This window comes from Anomaloglossus baeobatrachus, chromosome 5 (assembly GCF_048569485.1).
Source record: "Anomaloglossus baeobatrachus isolate aAnoBae1 chromosome 5, aAnoBae1.hap1, whole genome shotgun sequence".
In the NCBI taxonomy this organism is placed as follows: domain Eukaryota; kingdom Metazoa; phylum Chordata; class Amphibia; order Anura; family Aromobatidae; genus Anomaloglossus; species Anomaloglossus baeobatrachus.
Window position 1 is genome coordinate 148,047,838 of NC_134357.1, and position 14,610 is coordinate 148,062,447.

The following is a 14,610-nucleotide window of genomic DNA, read 5'->3' on the forward strand; positions in this document are numbered from 1 at the left end:
TGTGTTTATTTCTTTTTACTTACAGATTAGTAATGGGGGTTATCATAGATGTAATTAGTAATCTAGAGCTTAGTGGCAGCTGTGAGCTGTTATTAACCACTTATTAAGGTGATTGCCACTGCACCAGGGCAATTGGGAAGAAAGGATTAAAGTTCTGGGATTGTCACATCTAAAGAATACCACAATCCTGGGCGGCTGCAGGCTGCTACTTTTAGGCTAATCGGGTTCCAATAACCATGGGTCTCCCCAGTCAGAGAATACCAGCCCCCAGCTGTCGGGCTTTATCTTGACTGGGTATCAAAATTGGGGGGACCGCACACTGTTTTTTAAATTGTTTATTTATTTTAAAAAAAAGCTGTGGTTCCTCTTAGTGTGATACACAACCAAGATAAGCGCAAGTCTGGGGCTGCAGCTTATAGCCATGGATTTATCTGTGCTGGTATCAATACAGAGGAACCCTATGCTATTTTTTATTTATTTATCACCAATATAAGGACACAGACAGCATTTGTGAGTCCAACGGCATCCAATCAGAGATGTTGTTGGAAGGGGAAAGCAGTGAATCTGTATGAGGGATAATTAGAAGACCCTGAAGTAGCTCTGTAGCCGTGGGGAGACTCAGTAAGTATCTACTGCTTTAACCCTTATTTATTTTTTTTCTTTTACACCCTCCTTTACACCATTTTACAACACATCACTTTTGCCTCACTTTGAATTTAATGGGTTCGGCTAGGATTGACAATTGGATTGGCTAAGATTGGTGAAGTCAGGCGGGATCGGTGATCCTTAACCAATCCGATCCTTGGCAGGATCATGTATCTCTACTCTTGGCCCAAAAATGCAGAAAAACGGTTTAGATGCTGCTTTCAGTGCGGTTTTCTGCCAGCAGGTACAAATTTCGTGCTTAAATCTAGTGCAGACATTTCAGCACCAAATTTGCACCTCTTGGCAGAAAAACACACTGAATCTGCATTAAAACCCCTTTTTTCATTTTTGAGCCAAGAGATCCAAATTTAGTGCTGAAATTTTTACACCATATTCATGCACGCAATTTACTTCTCCTGGTAACAAACCCACATGCAATATGATGTGATAGTGAAATAATTTTTTTTTTTTTTTGCCAGGAGGTGTAGATTGGGTGCAAGAATATGGTGTAAAAATTTCAGCACCAAATCTGCATGACTTGGCAAAAAAAAGCATTTTTCTGCTAGGAGTTGCGGGTCTGTGAACTCAGATGTGAGGTAACTGAATTTACTGAGGTCACCTGTGGTCAGGTTAACTGTGATCACAGGTGGAGGACCCTGTGAACCTTCAGCTGTGACCACAAATAACCTGAGTGACATCACCGTTAAAAATGAGGGAACCTTTCAAAGTTCGGTTTGTTGAGCTTCACCGAACAAACACTACATTCGCCAAACTGTTTATTGAACTGTTCGTTAAACCGTTTGTCAAACCTTTTCAAACCTCATTGCATTCAATGGGAGGCCAAACCTAAGGCAAAGAAATCACGTTTAGGGGGTCAAAAGCTTCTGAACCCGCAAAAAAAAAAAACGTTTTACAGTACAGCACCATTGTTTTGGCATAGCCATTAGCTTCCTAGACTATTGATGTAAGAAAGATAGAGGTAAATGAGAGACAGGTGTAGGGCTGGTGTTCCTATACCCCTGCAAGTACAGACAACTCACAACTTGGAGACCCATCTTGGAGTCTTGAGATTTAAAAACCTTTCAGGCAGACAGCAGGACAGTAGCATCAATTGTCCCCCCCCAATTTCTCATTGTGTGTTTGCACAGCAGGGAAGTATGGTCCATGCAACACACAGGATGTGGTCTGGCATTTTCATTTTCACTGACAAGCATAGGCATCTTGCTCCCACAACCATGGCACTACAGACAAAAGACAATTTGGAGACCCTACTTAGAGTCTCCACATTTCCAAAACTTAAGGTCAAACAACAGGAATAGTCGCAACAATTGCAACACACTACAAATAGTCCAACAAAGCAACATGGATGCTTGAGACTGGCCCTGTAACAAGACCTAAACCAACATTTCTACCTTCTCCAGAGGCAGCAAGATCACAGACTAGCATAGGCATCTTGCTCACAGAACCCTGGCACTACAGACAAAAAACAATTTCGAGACCTTACTTGGAGTCTCCACATTTCCAAAAATTAAGATCAGGCAACAGGAAAAATGGCAACAATTGTCAGAGACTACAAAAGTCCAACAAAGCAACATAAATGCTTTGGACCAGCCCTGTAACAAAGCCTGAATCAACATTTCTACTTTCAACAGAGACAGCAAAATCACAGACAGGCATAAGCCCCTTGCTCCCAGAACCTTGGTACTACACCATTGCATAGTCCGCACAGTCTGGGACTAGGGTGGCAATTGGCAAAGTCATTGGACATCAGTGACTTGTTCATCATTATGAAAGTTAGGTGGTCTATGCTTTCAGGGGACCACCGGATGGGCTTATCTGTCAGTACACTGCCAGCAGCCCTGAAGACATGTTTTGAGAGATCGCTGGCTGCTTGGCAGGCCAAAACTTCCAAGGCGTAACTTGCAAGCTCAGGCCACTCTTCCATTTTTGCAGACTAAAATGCAAAAGGGGCCAAGCTCTTATGGCATCAATACTGAAATCTAGATACTCTTGCACCATCCTCTCTAGTTGTTCACTATGTGTCCGACTGTTGTCTGGTGCATGCGATGGTCTTAAAAAATGTATGCCAAACCTCACAGAAGTTGCTTCCACAACTTGAACTGCTGCTAATGTTTCTGCATTGACAATGCAACGCTCCTGTGGTTGGAATTTTAGAACTGCCATGCACACTGTGTGCCTCACTACTATCTTGTGAAAAACTACTCTTAAGATAGTCTACAAGCTTGTTTTGATACTCCAGCATCTGCACGTCCCTTTTTGTAGGGAGAAGCATTTTGCCAAATTTATTCTTGTACCATGGATCTAACAAAGTGGCAACCCAGCAGTCAGCACTATTTTTAATCCTAATAATATGGACATCATGCTGCAGAGAGTGCAGCAAGAAGGCACTCATGTGTCCGACGCTTCCATGAGGTCCAAGTCCATTTGTGTTGGTGACGGGGTAATGCTCAAGCATGCCTCCTCCGTCCCCTTTCACTAACTGTGGACAAAAGAGACGGGATCAAGATCTGCGTCTCCTTAGTTTTCTGTGCCTATCACCTCTTCCTCCTCCATTTGTTCCACCGCTCCTGCACCTTTACTACCAGTTTGTCTGTTACCATGAACCCACCCCCATTCATGGACTCCACCCTTCTGTAACATCCGCCTGTGCAACAACTGTCTGTTTTACAGGAAATGGTATGCCTTCCTCATGCCTCTCTGCTTCCTCCTCTTTCTCTTTTTCTTCTCACACCCGCACTGTGTACTTTCAGGCTAAAGGGGGCTTTACATGCTGCAACATCGCTAGCGATTGCTAGCGATGTTGCAGCATGTAAAGCCATATGGTTTTACACCACTTAGCTGGAATTTTGAACCAGCCTTTTTTGTAAACTTCTCCAGGTCTCTTATTTTTTTTTTAACCTTCTTTTTATTAAATTTTAATAACAAAAACATATAATCAATAATCATATAATACAATACATTATGATTATGTTAAAATACAAAATTACAGATAATGCATCTCCTCGAATCCCAACCACCCTCCCCCCACCCCATCTCTGCGTGTCCTCTCTCCAAACCTAGATCTTTATGGTATTGGGTTGTGCCCTCCAATGACCTCCCGCAGGTACCATGAGGTATTTTCAAATTGTGATCTAAGACTATTTTAGTGACTATGTGGAGTGTCTGGATGTATGGACTCCATGTTTCAAAAAATGTCCTGTTCAATTTTTCCTTGTTTGTCAGTGTCTCCAGGGTGCCTTCTCCCAAGAGCAATTTTAAGATTTCTCCACAAGTGTTCAGGATCTAGAAACAAACTCATTGCTGGCCATTAATGAACTCTCCAGAGCTTTGTTTCTATCTATTTCTGGATCCTTCTTACAGTATGTTTGGGGTCATTGTCCTGCTGGAACACCTATGATCTAGGATGCAAACCCAGCTTTCTGAGACTAGACACTATATTGCAACCCCAAATTATTTGATAATCTTCAGATTTCATGATGCCTTGCACACAGCCAAGGCACCCAGTACAAGAAGCAGCAAAGCAACCCAAATACATCTTTGAACTTCCATCATATTTTACTGTAGGTTCTGTGTTCTTTTCTTTGTAGGCCTCTTTCCATTTTTAGCAAACAATAGAATGTTGTGCTTTACCAAAAAGCTCTATCTTGGTCTCATCCATGAGTACAGAAGACACTTTACCCAGAATAATTTAGACTAAAGGCCCCGTCACACGCAGTGACGTATGATATATCGCCGGGGTCACGGATTCCATGACGCACATCCGGCATCGTTAGCAACGTCGTTGCGTGTGACACCAACGAGCGGCCGTTAATGATGGAAAATACTCACCAAATCGTCCATCATTGACACGTGGTTCATTTTCCAAAAATCGTTGATTGTAGAGGACGCAGGTTGTTCGTCATTCCCGAGGCACCACACATCGCTTTGTGTGACACCTCGGGAACGACGAACTACAGCTTACCTGCAGCCGCCGGCAATGAAAAAGGAAGGAGGTGGGCGGGATGTTACGTCTGCTCATCTCCACCCCTCCGCTTCTATTGAGCGGCCGCTTAGTGACGCCGCTGTGACACCGCACGAACCGCCCCCTTAGAAAGGAGGCGGTTCGCCAGCAACAGCGACATTGCTAAGTAGGTAAGTCCGTGTGATGGCTCCTAACGATATTGTGCGCCACGGGCAGCAACTTGCCCATGACGCACAAACGACGGGGGCAGATACACTGTGATGGGACCTTTACTAATGTACATTATGGCAAACTGAAGTCTAGCTTTTTTATGTCTCTGTCTCATCAGTGAGATCCACTTGGTTCTACTCTTATAGCATTTAATTTCATTCAAATGTTGACGGATAGTTGACTCTGACATTAATGTACCCTGAGCCTGCAGAACATCTTGAACTTTTTTGGAATTTGATAGGGGCTACTTATACATAAGTCCATACTATCTTGCGTTGCAATCTTTCATCAATTTTTCTCTGCCATCCTTGCTCACTGAGATTAGCTACAGTGCCTTAGGTTGTAAATCTCTTGATTATGTGAACAAAGGAACATCAAGATCTGTGGAGATGGACTAGTAACCTTCAGATTGTTAATATTTTTCAAATATTTTGGTTCTCAAGCTCACAGACAGTTATTTTTTCCTGCTTCTGTTCTGCATGTTCTAATGCAAAGATTGAGTCAATTTCTTTCCTTTTCATCTGGTTTCAGGTGTGAATTTTATATTGCCCACACATGTTACTTGCCACAGGTGAGTTTGATTGAGCATCACATCCTTGAAGCAAAGTTGTTTATCCATCATTTTGGAAAGGTGACAACAATTTTGTTGGACCCATTTATGTTGTTTTTTTTTTTTTGTGAAAATATGTCCAATTTGCCCTTTTCATTTTTTGTTGTGGTGTTCCACTTCTGTAACTGTAATTATTTTCTGCGAGAAATACTTTATTTTCTGAAACAATTTCAAGGGTGCCAACACTTTTGGCGATGACTGTACATACAGATGCAGTAACTTAGTACCAACACCAACGTCACCATGTGTATTATATTTAACTTTATTGTTTCAAAAATCTTCTTATAAAGAGATAGATTTAAAGTACTACATGATTTAAAAAAAATACAAAAAAAACCCCAAAAACAAGATGTGTAATCTTTAAAGAGATTTTACAGGCTCAAAAGATATTTCTGCAGTCAATCTATGGGATTAAATGTTTCCAAATCATGATACTGAGCTATGCCCCTCTGTTTTCAGTGCAAGTGAGTGATCATGTAGTGATAGTGATGCGCCCACGGGATCTGAGGTGTTACCTGTCACCGGGTGGTGTAGCGATGGGAATGTCATAGCGGCTAGGCCCGATTCTGTGACCCCGGCAGTGTCAATAAATGTGGGGGATGATGAGGATAGAAGTCATTCGTGACGCCACCTGTAGTGTGCGGCTAAGATAGGAGCCGCCGCTGCTAGAGGTTTCTGTCCGGGGGCAGATGGTAGCGCAGCTAAGATGGTACAGCTCTCCACAGGCAGAGCTCATGCCCAGGGAGGTTGGGAGTAGTAGTCCACTCTATTAAAGGAGTGCAGGGCGCGGGAAGGATTGGATGACACAGAGGTTACAGTTAAAGTTCTTTACTCACTCAGATGTCACTGCCTCTGGAGTGCCTGACTCCGCTGTCATGGGCTCCATACGATCCCTGATAATTTGGAGGTCAGAAGTGGTGTTTCTTTTTGTGAGTCCTTCCTCCCTGTGCTGTATTGTGTGAGTCCCTGTGACTTGATGCCACGCTTGCACCCGAGCCCTTGGATGGGCTCTGTTCATGTCCCGTATGGCAGGCAGCGCAAGTCCGTTACTGGTGCCGCTCTTTTGCCACGACTCCAGGTTCCATATGCTGTTGTGCCCCAGGCACTTTGTGTAGGCCAGAAGACTTGAAATCCTCTGCCTGGCGGATTCTGCTGGCGGGACGTGCAGTGACCACCAAGCTAGGGCTCTGCACCTTGTTGTGTGCACTTGGTCCTGGGAGAGCTATGGCGCAACTCTCCCCTCAGCGATTGAGTTCTCCCATGCCTCACGTGTTCCTTGTCTGTTCGTCACTGTCTGAGGCCTGACACACACATCCTTGAAAAAACATGCACATGTGTTACATCCGTTTTTCGGGTCCGTGTCCCGTTTTTGTGTCCGTTTTTATGGTCCATGTGGCATCTGTGTGAACTGCTAGCTATGCTAGCCGTCTGTGCGTGTGTAATGCCCGTGTGTGCGTGAAATATGTAACTGATGTGTGTGTGTGTTGTCCGTGTGAAATGTCCGTGTGTGATGTAAAATGTAGTTGCTACATACCTGCAGACAGCAGACAGAGTCGCGTGCTAAGAATGAACTCGGGTGAACTTCACCCGACTTCATTGTCATACCGTGGCTTTGTCTGTGTCTCGTCCTGATTAGCGGTCACCCGTGAAGGACTCACCGGTGACAGCTAATCCCCTGAGTGACTGAAGTGAGCAGCGCGATTAGCGCTGCCGTCACTCAGGTTATCCGCGGCTAGCTGGATCCTCCACCCGTGACCGCAACTCACCTGTGACTTCATCACTGTCACCCGGGCGACTTGCAGTCACAGTTGGAGGATCCAGCGGTGGCTGCGAGTAACCTCAGTGACAGCTCAGCTGATCGCACGGCTCACCTCAGTTGCTGCATGGATCTGGCAGGAGCGGCGGTGTTCTTCTGCAGCTCCTGTCACCTTCATGTAGCAGAGCTGGAAGCGACGCGGGACCACCGTGGATTACGCTGGACATGGATGGGTTTTTGGGGCATAATAAATTGGTGAACGAGGTTTTTTTTTAGTGTTTATTTTTTCAAATAAAGGATTTTTCATTGTGTGTGTTTACTGTAATTTACAGATTAATCATGGATGGTATCTCTGGGAGACGCCTGCAATGATTAATCTTGGACTTAGTGGCAGCTATGGGCTGCCATTAACTCCTTATAAGCCCGATTGCCAACACACTAGGGCAATTCGGCAAGAGCCGGGTAGAGTCCCAGAACTATCGCATGTAATGGATGCGGCAATTCTGGGCGGCTGCCGGCTGATATTGTTAGGCTGGGGGGCTCCCCATAACGTGGAGCTCCCCATCCTGAGAATACCAGCCTTCTACCGTGTGACTTTACCCTGGCTGGTATCAAAATGGGGGGGGGGTCGCACGTCGTTTTTTTTAAATTATTTTTTTTTTTTTTACTGCACAGTATAGATCCACCCACCGGTGGCTGTGATTGGCTGCAGTGAGACAGCTGTCACTCAGCGTGGGGGCGTGTCTCACTGCAACCAATCATAGGCGCCAGTGGGCGGGGAAAGCAGGGAATATGAGATTGCATAATGAGCGGCCGGCTTTTTCAAAATAGGAAAAGATGCCGGAGTTTAGTGAACAGCCGTGCAGTGCCGCGCCGGTGATCGGGGATCGGTAAGTATGAGAGAGGGGGGAGACTGACTGATAGACAGAGAGAGGGACAGACAAGACAGAGAGAGACCAACAGACAGACAGAGAGACCGACCAATGGACTGAGGGAGATTGACCGACATAGACAGAAAAAGAAAGAATGACCGACATCGCGACTAAAAAGCACAAAACGTACACGGAGCATACGGAGATGCATCCGTGTCACGTTATTGTGCGCACATAACCATTGACTTTCATGGGGTCCGTGTGTGCGTGTTCCGTGCAGAAAACGGACATGCTTCTGTGCAAAACGGAAACACATACGGATCACGGACACGGACCTTATGGAATAACGCACGTGTGACCTCAATGATAGATTAACATTGGTGCATGTTTGTCCGTGTCTCCGGTACATACGGAAACGGGACAAACACACACGTGTTTAACGGATGTGTGTTTCAGGCCTGAGTGTGTGTGTGTGTGTGTGTGTGTGTCAACTTGCTTCCCAATCTATACTCACTCCTGGTCCTGGGACAAATTCCTCCAGCTTCCCATCCCCAGGATGAATACTGCTCCTCAGCTGAGGTGCAGTCCCCTTTGGTGACTGAAGCTTCAGGGGCGCCACTATAGTGTGTAGGCATATACAGTAATGTGGAAAGGAGATAACTTGCATATACAGTAAAACCTATTGGAATTCCCAATAGAAAAAGGCTTACTGATGGACTGAATGTTAAGTCTACGCCTACCACAGGTCAGAAGGGATGAAGGATGGCTTCAATGTTTTCACAGGCAGTATAGGCATCCACTTATCTCTTTTGTACTTTCACCTTATATTTGCACCCAGTGAAGCCATTTTTAGTGTTCTTTAATTATTTTCCCACATTTGCATTATTCCAGATGTTTGATCATTAGTTGGAGTACATTTTTTAAAAAATTCAGAAACTATAATGAAAGTTAGTGGATTTTGAATAGGTTTTCACAATAATTATAACTAATCAAGTCAATTGATATACACTTACCGGAGGAGAGTTTTCATATATGTTAGTGCTATATGGCAGGTTAATGAAAATTGGGTCCATGTCTTGAATATCCGTGATTGTAATGGCGAGGTTGGCTAAAGTTGAAAGGGGTTTTGTCTTGTCTTGATCCTAGCAGTAAAATAAAAAAAGGAAATATAAAAATGACCTTGAGACAGAATTTCTTGCCACAAATTTACTAACCTTCTTTACTACTTTGATTCAAACATAAGAACCTATTCTAACAAGCCTATCGCTAGCTTCCCTTTTATGAAGATAATGAACCTTTTACATCATCACAGCCGGTCTGGATTCTACTGCATGCCTTTTGCTCTGGAAACTAATTACTGATTTTAATCTTTTGTAAACTTAAAGAGAATCTCTCACCAGGTCTGTGCTACACCATCTCTGAGCAGCATAATGTAGGGGAAAGACCCAGATTCCAGTGATGTGTCACTATTTGGTTGCTTCAGTTTTTATAAATTCCGTTTTATTTGCTGTAGATCCAGCAGTTCTCTGAATGCGGAGCTCTATATAACCCCACCCCACACCACTGATTGGCGGCTTTTTGTGTAGACTGAGTATAGATAGAAAGCTGCTAATCAGTGGTGGGGTCCGACAATCAAAATGGGAAACTATATGGCAGCTGACCAACTAGTCCTCTGGTGGTAATTTTCTGCTGTTTGAGCTGTGATTTTAGAAATGTTACAGCAAGCAGCCAGTAAGTTACACATCAATGAAATCAGGGTCTGTGTTCCTACATCATTCTCCTATCAGATAAGGTTGCAAACTCCTTTGGAAAGATTCCTTTTAAGAGTGAAACCCTCAGAAAGTCTGCTGTAGAATAAGTATATATTGTGCAAAGATTATGGTGAATAATGTAGACTTTGTGGAAACTATTCACCACAGTATATTTCTGCAAATTTCCCCTAATACTAATTTAAATTGGTCAATTATTCATACATCAATAATCAGCTTATAATCCAAGTGTAATTTTTGTTCCTATTAGTTCCTGTGGTTCATTTAACTTTACCACGAGACATCCATGAATCTGACTGATGACACTTTGTTCTTCTCTTCTTTATTTCACAATATTGTACTGTGATTCCAGTATCAACATGGAATAATAGGGTTGTCTCCTTTAAGAAAAATGTTCCTGAAGACTCAGTTCATCATAAAAAAAGTGCTTTACTTATTTTCCCTGGGTCCATTGCAATGTCTCCAGTGCTGCCCCGATGAGTCTTTATAGGCTAAATATAGGGACCCCAATACAGCAGTATGAAAAGTCATGCTGGGCAAAATTCAGCCCAGTTTGGTCAATGAGACCATTGCACAGACTCAAACTAACAATATAAAAATAGGAGAACTAGAGTCAAGAGAGTGCCATAAAGTGAATGTAATTTTATTAATTTACAATAATGACTTGTGCAAACAGCAAAAAAGAGGATACAATCACAAGGGGGTGTGAAAATGTGTGGTCAGGATCAACAGACTAATAAATAATCAGGAATGACTAGTTCGAAAAAGCATAAATGAGGCAGAGGGGGGATATCAGAGCAATCATACTAGAATAATTGTACATATAAAGTGCATGTGCATGTCTTTATAGGCTGCGGCGTTGAACTCACATTGATAATGCTCCAAGTAATCACTGAACTCAGTGACATCCCGGTTGCAGCAAAACAGCAGAGATTAGAGCAGTGTCGGTGACACTGTACCCAGGCAGGGTAGGTTAGCTATAGGGGTTTTTTTTACCATGAACTGAGCGGGTAGGGGATATGTTTTTTTCAAAATGAACAACCCCTTTGTGATGAGCAGATTGTAGTGAAAGACAAACCAAATGTAGGTGTAAAATGTTTCAATGTCACAGTCATTGACATAAATAGGACATGTATAAAAAAATACCAAGCAATTAAGAACATTCTTATAAGGCCAGGTTCACACGACTGGATTTTTGGTTCAAGTGTAATGTTATTTCATGGAGCTGTCCGCAAGTTGATATTTTTTTCTGAAAAAGTCTGTCCGAGGAAAAAAAAATGCAGCATGTTCAAGTCTCCTGCGTAAATTGGATCACATTTGGCCATGCAAGTCAATGGGTCCATGAAAAAAATTGGAGCACATTTGGATTTTCAAGAACTAACAGTATCGAAAAGATAGAAAAAAAATTCTGTCCAAGAAAAAAGGATCACACTCTGATCAAATACAGATGAAACTCTGATCACTGTGTGATTAGCATAATTGACCTGTTTTTCTCGAATAAGAAAAATACGGTGGTCTGCAGCTAGCCTAAGAAATAACATTTTGCTAATATAGACTGAATGCAAACACGTAAGATTCATCATCTGCTGTTGTCTCAAAATGACATTAAAATGCAATGGCCAGGACTCCTGTAATCTAATAGGTTAATTTTCCAAGCTCTAAAAAATTAATAGAAGTGCAATGAGGTAGATGTGTCCTCTATTGTTACTGGAAATATCTTGTCATCCTAATGTCTATTCTTCTTCGCCAAGCGATGTCAGTAAATACACACTGCAAGTTGCCATGTGATGACTATAAATGCCGTTATGCTCTGATGGAAGATTGCCTTTAATATCTGTGTTGTTGTGTCAGGTAATGACAGTAAATTTGTGTTCTGTATTTCTATTTAATCACAGGTTCCAGATGAACCGAGAATCTGTTCTTGGTGCAAACAATCACTTGTAGCAACAACCACTGCTTGCGAGGAGACCAGTCAAGACGTGACACTTCCTACAAGCAATGCCTCATCTGCTAATGGTATTGGCAAGAAAAGGAATGCACTGTACTCCAAGGAAAATGGACGTTAATGCTTAGATCATTTATATTCCTCAATTGTTACCACTCGTTCTGATGAACATTGGTTATATGTTTGCTTTTTATTGAATGGTTCTGATAAACATTTTTTATATGTATGTTTTATATTAAATGGTTCTGATAAAGATTAATTATTTGTGTTTTATATTGAATGCCTGCTCAAAAAAAATGAAATTTATCAATGTCAGCGGACAAGGAAAATGTACCACTACCATTAACATTAAACTAGATGCCACTATGGTGCATATGCTGTGCGTGAAAAAATGGACAGCACATGCACCAATGTTATTTAGTAATTTTTTCACTGACTGAATCTGAACGTCAAAAAATCCCAGTGTGCATTAGTTTCTTCTTTATGTCAAATTAGACTTGCCTATTCAAGTCTATGGGTGCATACAAAACAAACGGATGCTATATGAATGTAGGAAAGTGGTCTGCGACCGGAACCCCCTCTGAAGATGTCATTGATTTTATAAGAATGTAGAGTGTTAGTAAGATGTTTAAGTTCCCCGTGTGTGTGTCTATGTGCACAGTGCTACCAGCCACCATTAGATGACATCAGTCCTGGGTTCCCTAGTTGGAAGGGGAAGCTTTAGCTTCAGGTACAGTGACAAGGCTGAAAGAGTTAACAAGACAAACTGGACCACAGTGGAGGGGATATAGTGCTGAGCATTTCCTAGGCTTAAGAAAGAAGTAATAGTAATATGATGTGGAATGTAAGCCAAGATAAAAGAAACAGGCAGTAGGATGTAAGGGTGACTGTGACCAGATTGTAGTTCAAGCTCCATGGAGGCGAATTAAGGAACGAGAGAGTGTCCCCCATCAAGCAGTATGGACAGTGCTGACTGAAGGACACTAACAGGGTAGGTGGAGAGCAGGAGACAGGGGCTCCTAGACTGGCTAGCTGGCTGGCTAGGGGTCCCTAGCTATCCCAAATCCCAGCGTTACCTCTGATGGTGAAGATATCTGGGCTGCCTTCCTTGCACTGTTTCTAACTAGCACTGACTTTATACTTATACTATCACTCCTGCCCCTGCGGAGGGCCAGGGTAGGAGTGATAAGGCCAACAGAAATAAACAAACAGGGCAAACCAAATCTGTATCTCATGGCACACACAGAGAGATATATGACAAAAAGAGCTTAAGAGCAAAATAAGAGCAGGGAGGAAACAACAAAGGATGCTTTACATGCTGTGATCTCGCTTGCGAGATTGCTAGCGAACATACCCGCCCCCGTCGGTTGTGCATCACGGGCAAATTGCTGCCCGTGGCGCACAACATCGCTTACAACCGTCACACGGACTTACCTTCCCTGCGACGTCGCTGTGGCCGGCAAACCGCCTCCTTTCTAAGGGGGTGGTTCGTGTGGCGTCACAGCGACGTTACACGGCAGCCGTCCAATAGAAGCGGAGGGGCAGAGATGAGCGGGCGGAATATCCCGCCCACATCCTTCTTTCCTCATTGCTGGTGGATGCAGGTAAGGAGATGTTCGTCGTTCCTGCGGTGTCACACATAGCAATGTGTGATGCCGCAGGAACGACGAACAACCAGCGGCATGCACCACCAACGATTTTATGAAAAGGAGCGACGTGTCAACGGTCAACAATTTTTGACGTTTTTGCGATCGTTGATCGTCGCTCCTACATGTCACACACTGCGATGTCTCTAACAATGCCGGATGTGCGTCACTAACGACGAGACCCCGACGATATATCGTTAGCGATGTCGTAGCATGTAAAGCACCCTCAAGACAACGGGAGAATTCTACAACAACTCCTCACTCAAAGTAATACAATCACCAGCAGGATTAAGATATTACAGAACACGGACCAGTTTAGCAAAGGCTATAGCTGGCATGGCAAGACAGGCTCCACCATTTTAAAAAGGAAAGAGTGACTGTGATAGGTCTCTCACAACATGTGGTCCAAGAGGTAACCAATAGGCTAGCTGAAATGAACTCCTGAAAGCTCGATCACTAATGAGAACAACGCTAGCCTGTCTGTGTAACTCAGAAGCCCCAATGAGGCATAGTGTGAAGTCTCAGATTCTGCAGTGTGAGCAGCGTCAGATGCCGCCATGACACTCGGCGAGTTTGGTGCCAAACACTGTCTGATAACCACTGACACTGAGGGAATCGACTCTAGAAGTGATTCTGAAGAAGTAGTATAGCTGTGTATGGTACTCTAATCATAGCGATACACATTGGCCTGTGTGGTTGGATACCCATGGACAGAGTTGCGCCAACCTTCCCCTCCCTCCATGGTAGCCAGCATGAACTTATCTGAAACTGTAACAGATGAGCCAGTCTGTATTAAGATGTTATTGCTTTTTTTTCTCCTTACAGTGTTCATTTTACTATTAAACTGTATGATTTTTCCAGTCAGTATGATTACGTAGATGCCAAACATGTATAGCTTTTATTTTAATTAAGTAGTGAAAAAAAGTTTGAAATTTGACAAATAAAATGTTTGTCGCAACTTTCTGAGAGATGTAATGTTTGAAATTTTGGGAATCTAGAGCTGTGTGAGGACTTGTATTTTTTTAATGATATTATTTTGGGTGTCTATAATGTTTTGATCGCCTGTTATTCCATTTTTTTCCTGTTATTGTAGCAGGTGAAAACCTACAATTCTGTCATTTTGATTTTTTTCTGGTTACACTGTTGAACAATTGGATCATTTATTTTAGATTTTG

At 43.0% G+C, this 14,610-nt stretch overlaps 1 protein-coding gene across 3 annotated transcripts in view; it reads right to left on the minus strand.

Annotated features, from left to right (window-relative positions):
- Positions 1–14,610, minus strand: part of CDH23 (cadherin related 23) — a 1,872,161-nt gene that overhangs the window by 1,178,967 nt on the left and 678,584 nt on the right. For all 3 annotated transcript variants that reach the window (XM_075348968.1, XM_075348971.1, XM_075348969.1), the window contains exon 8: positions 9,089–9,217. In XM_075348968.1, the coding sequence (XP_075205083.1) occupies positions 9,089–9,217 (129 nt within the window). The remainder of the gene's footprint in view (positions 1–9,088; positions 9,218–14,610) is intronic.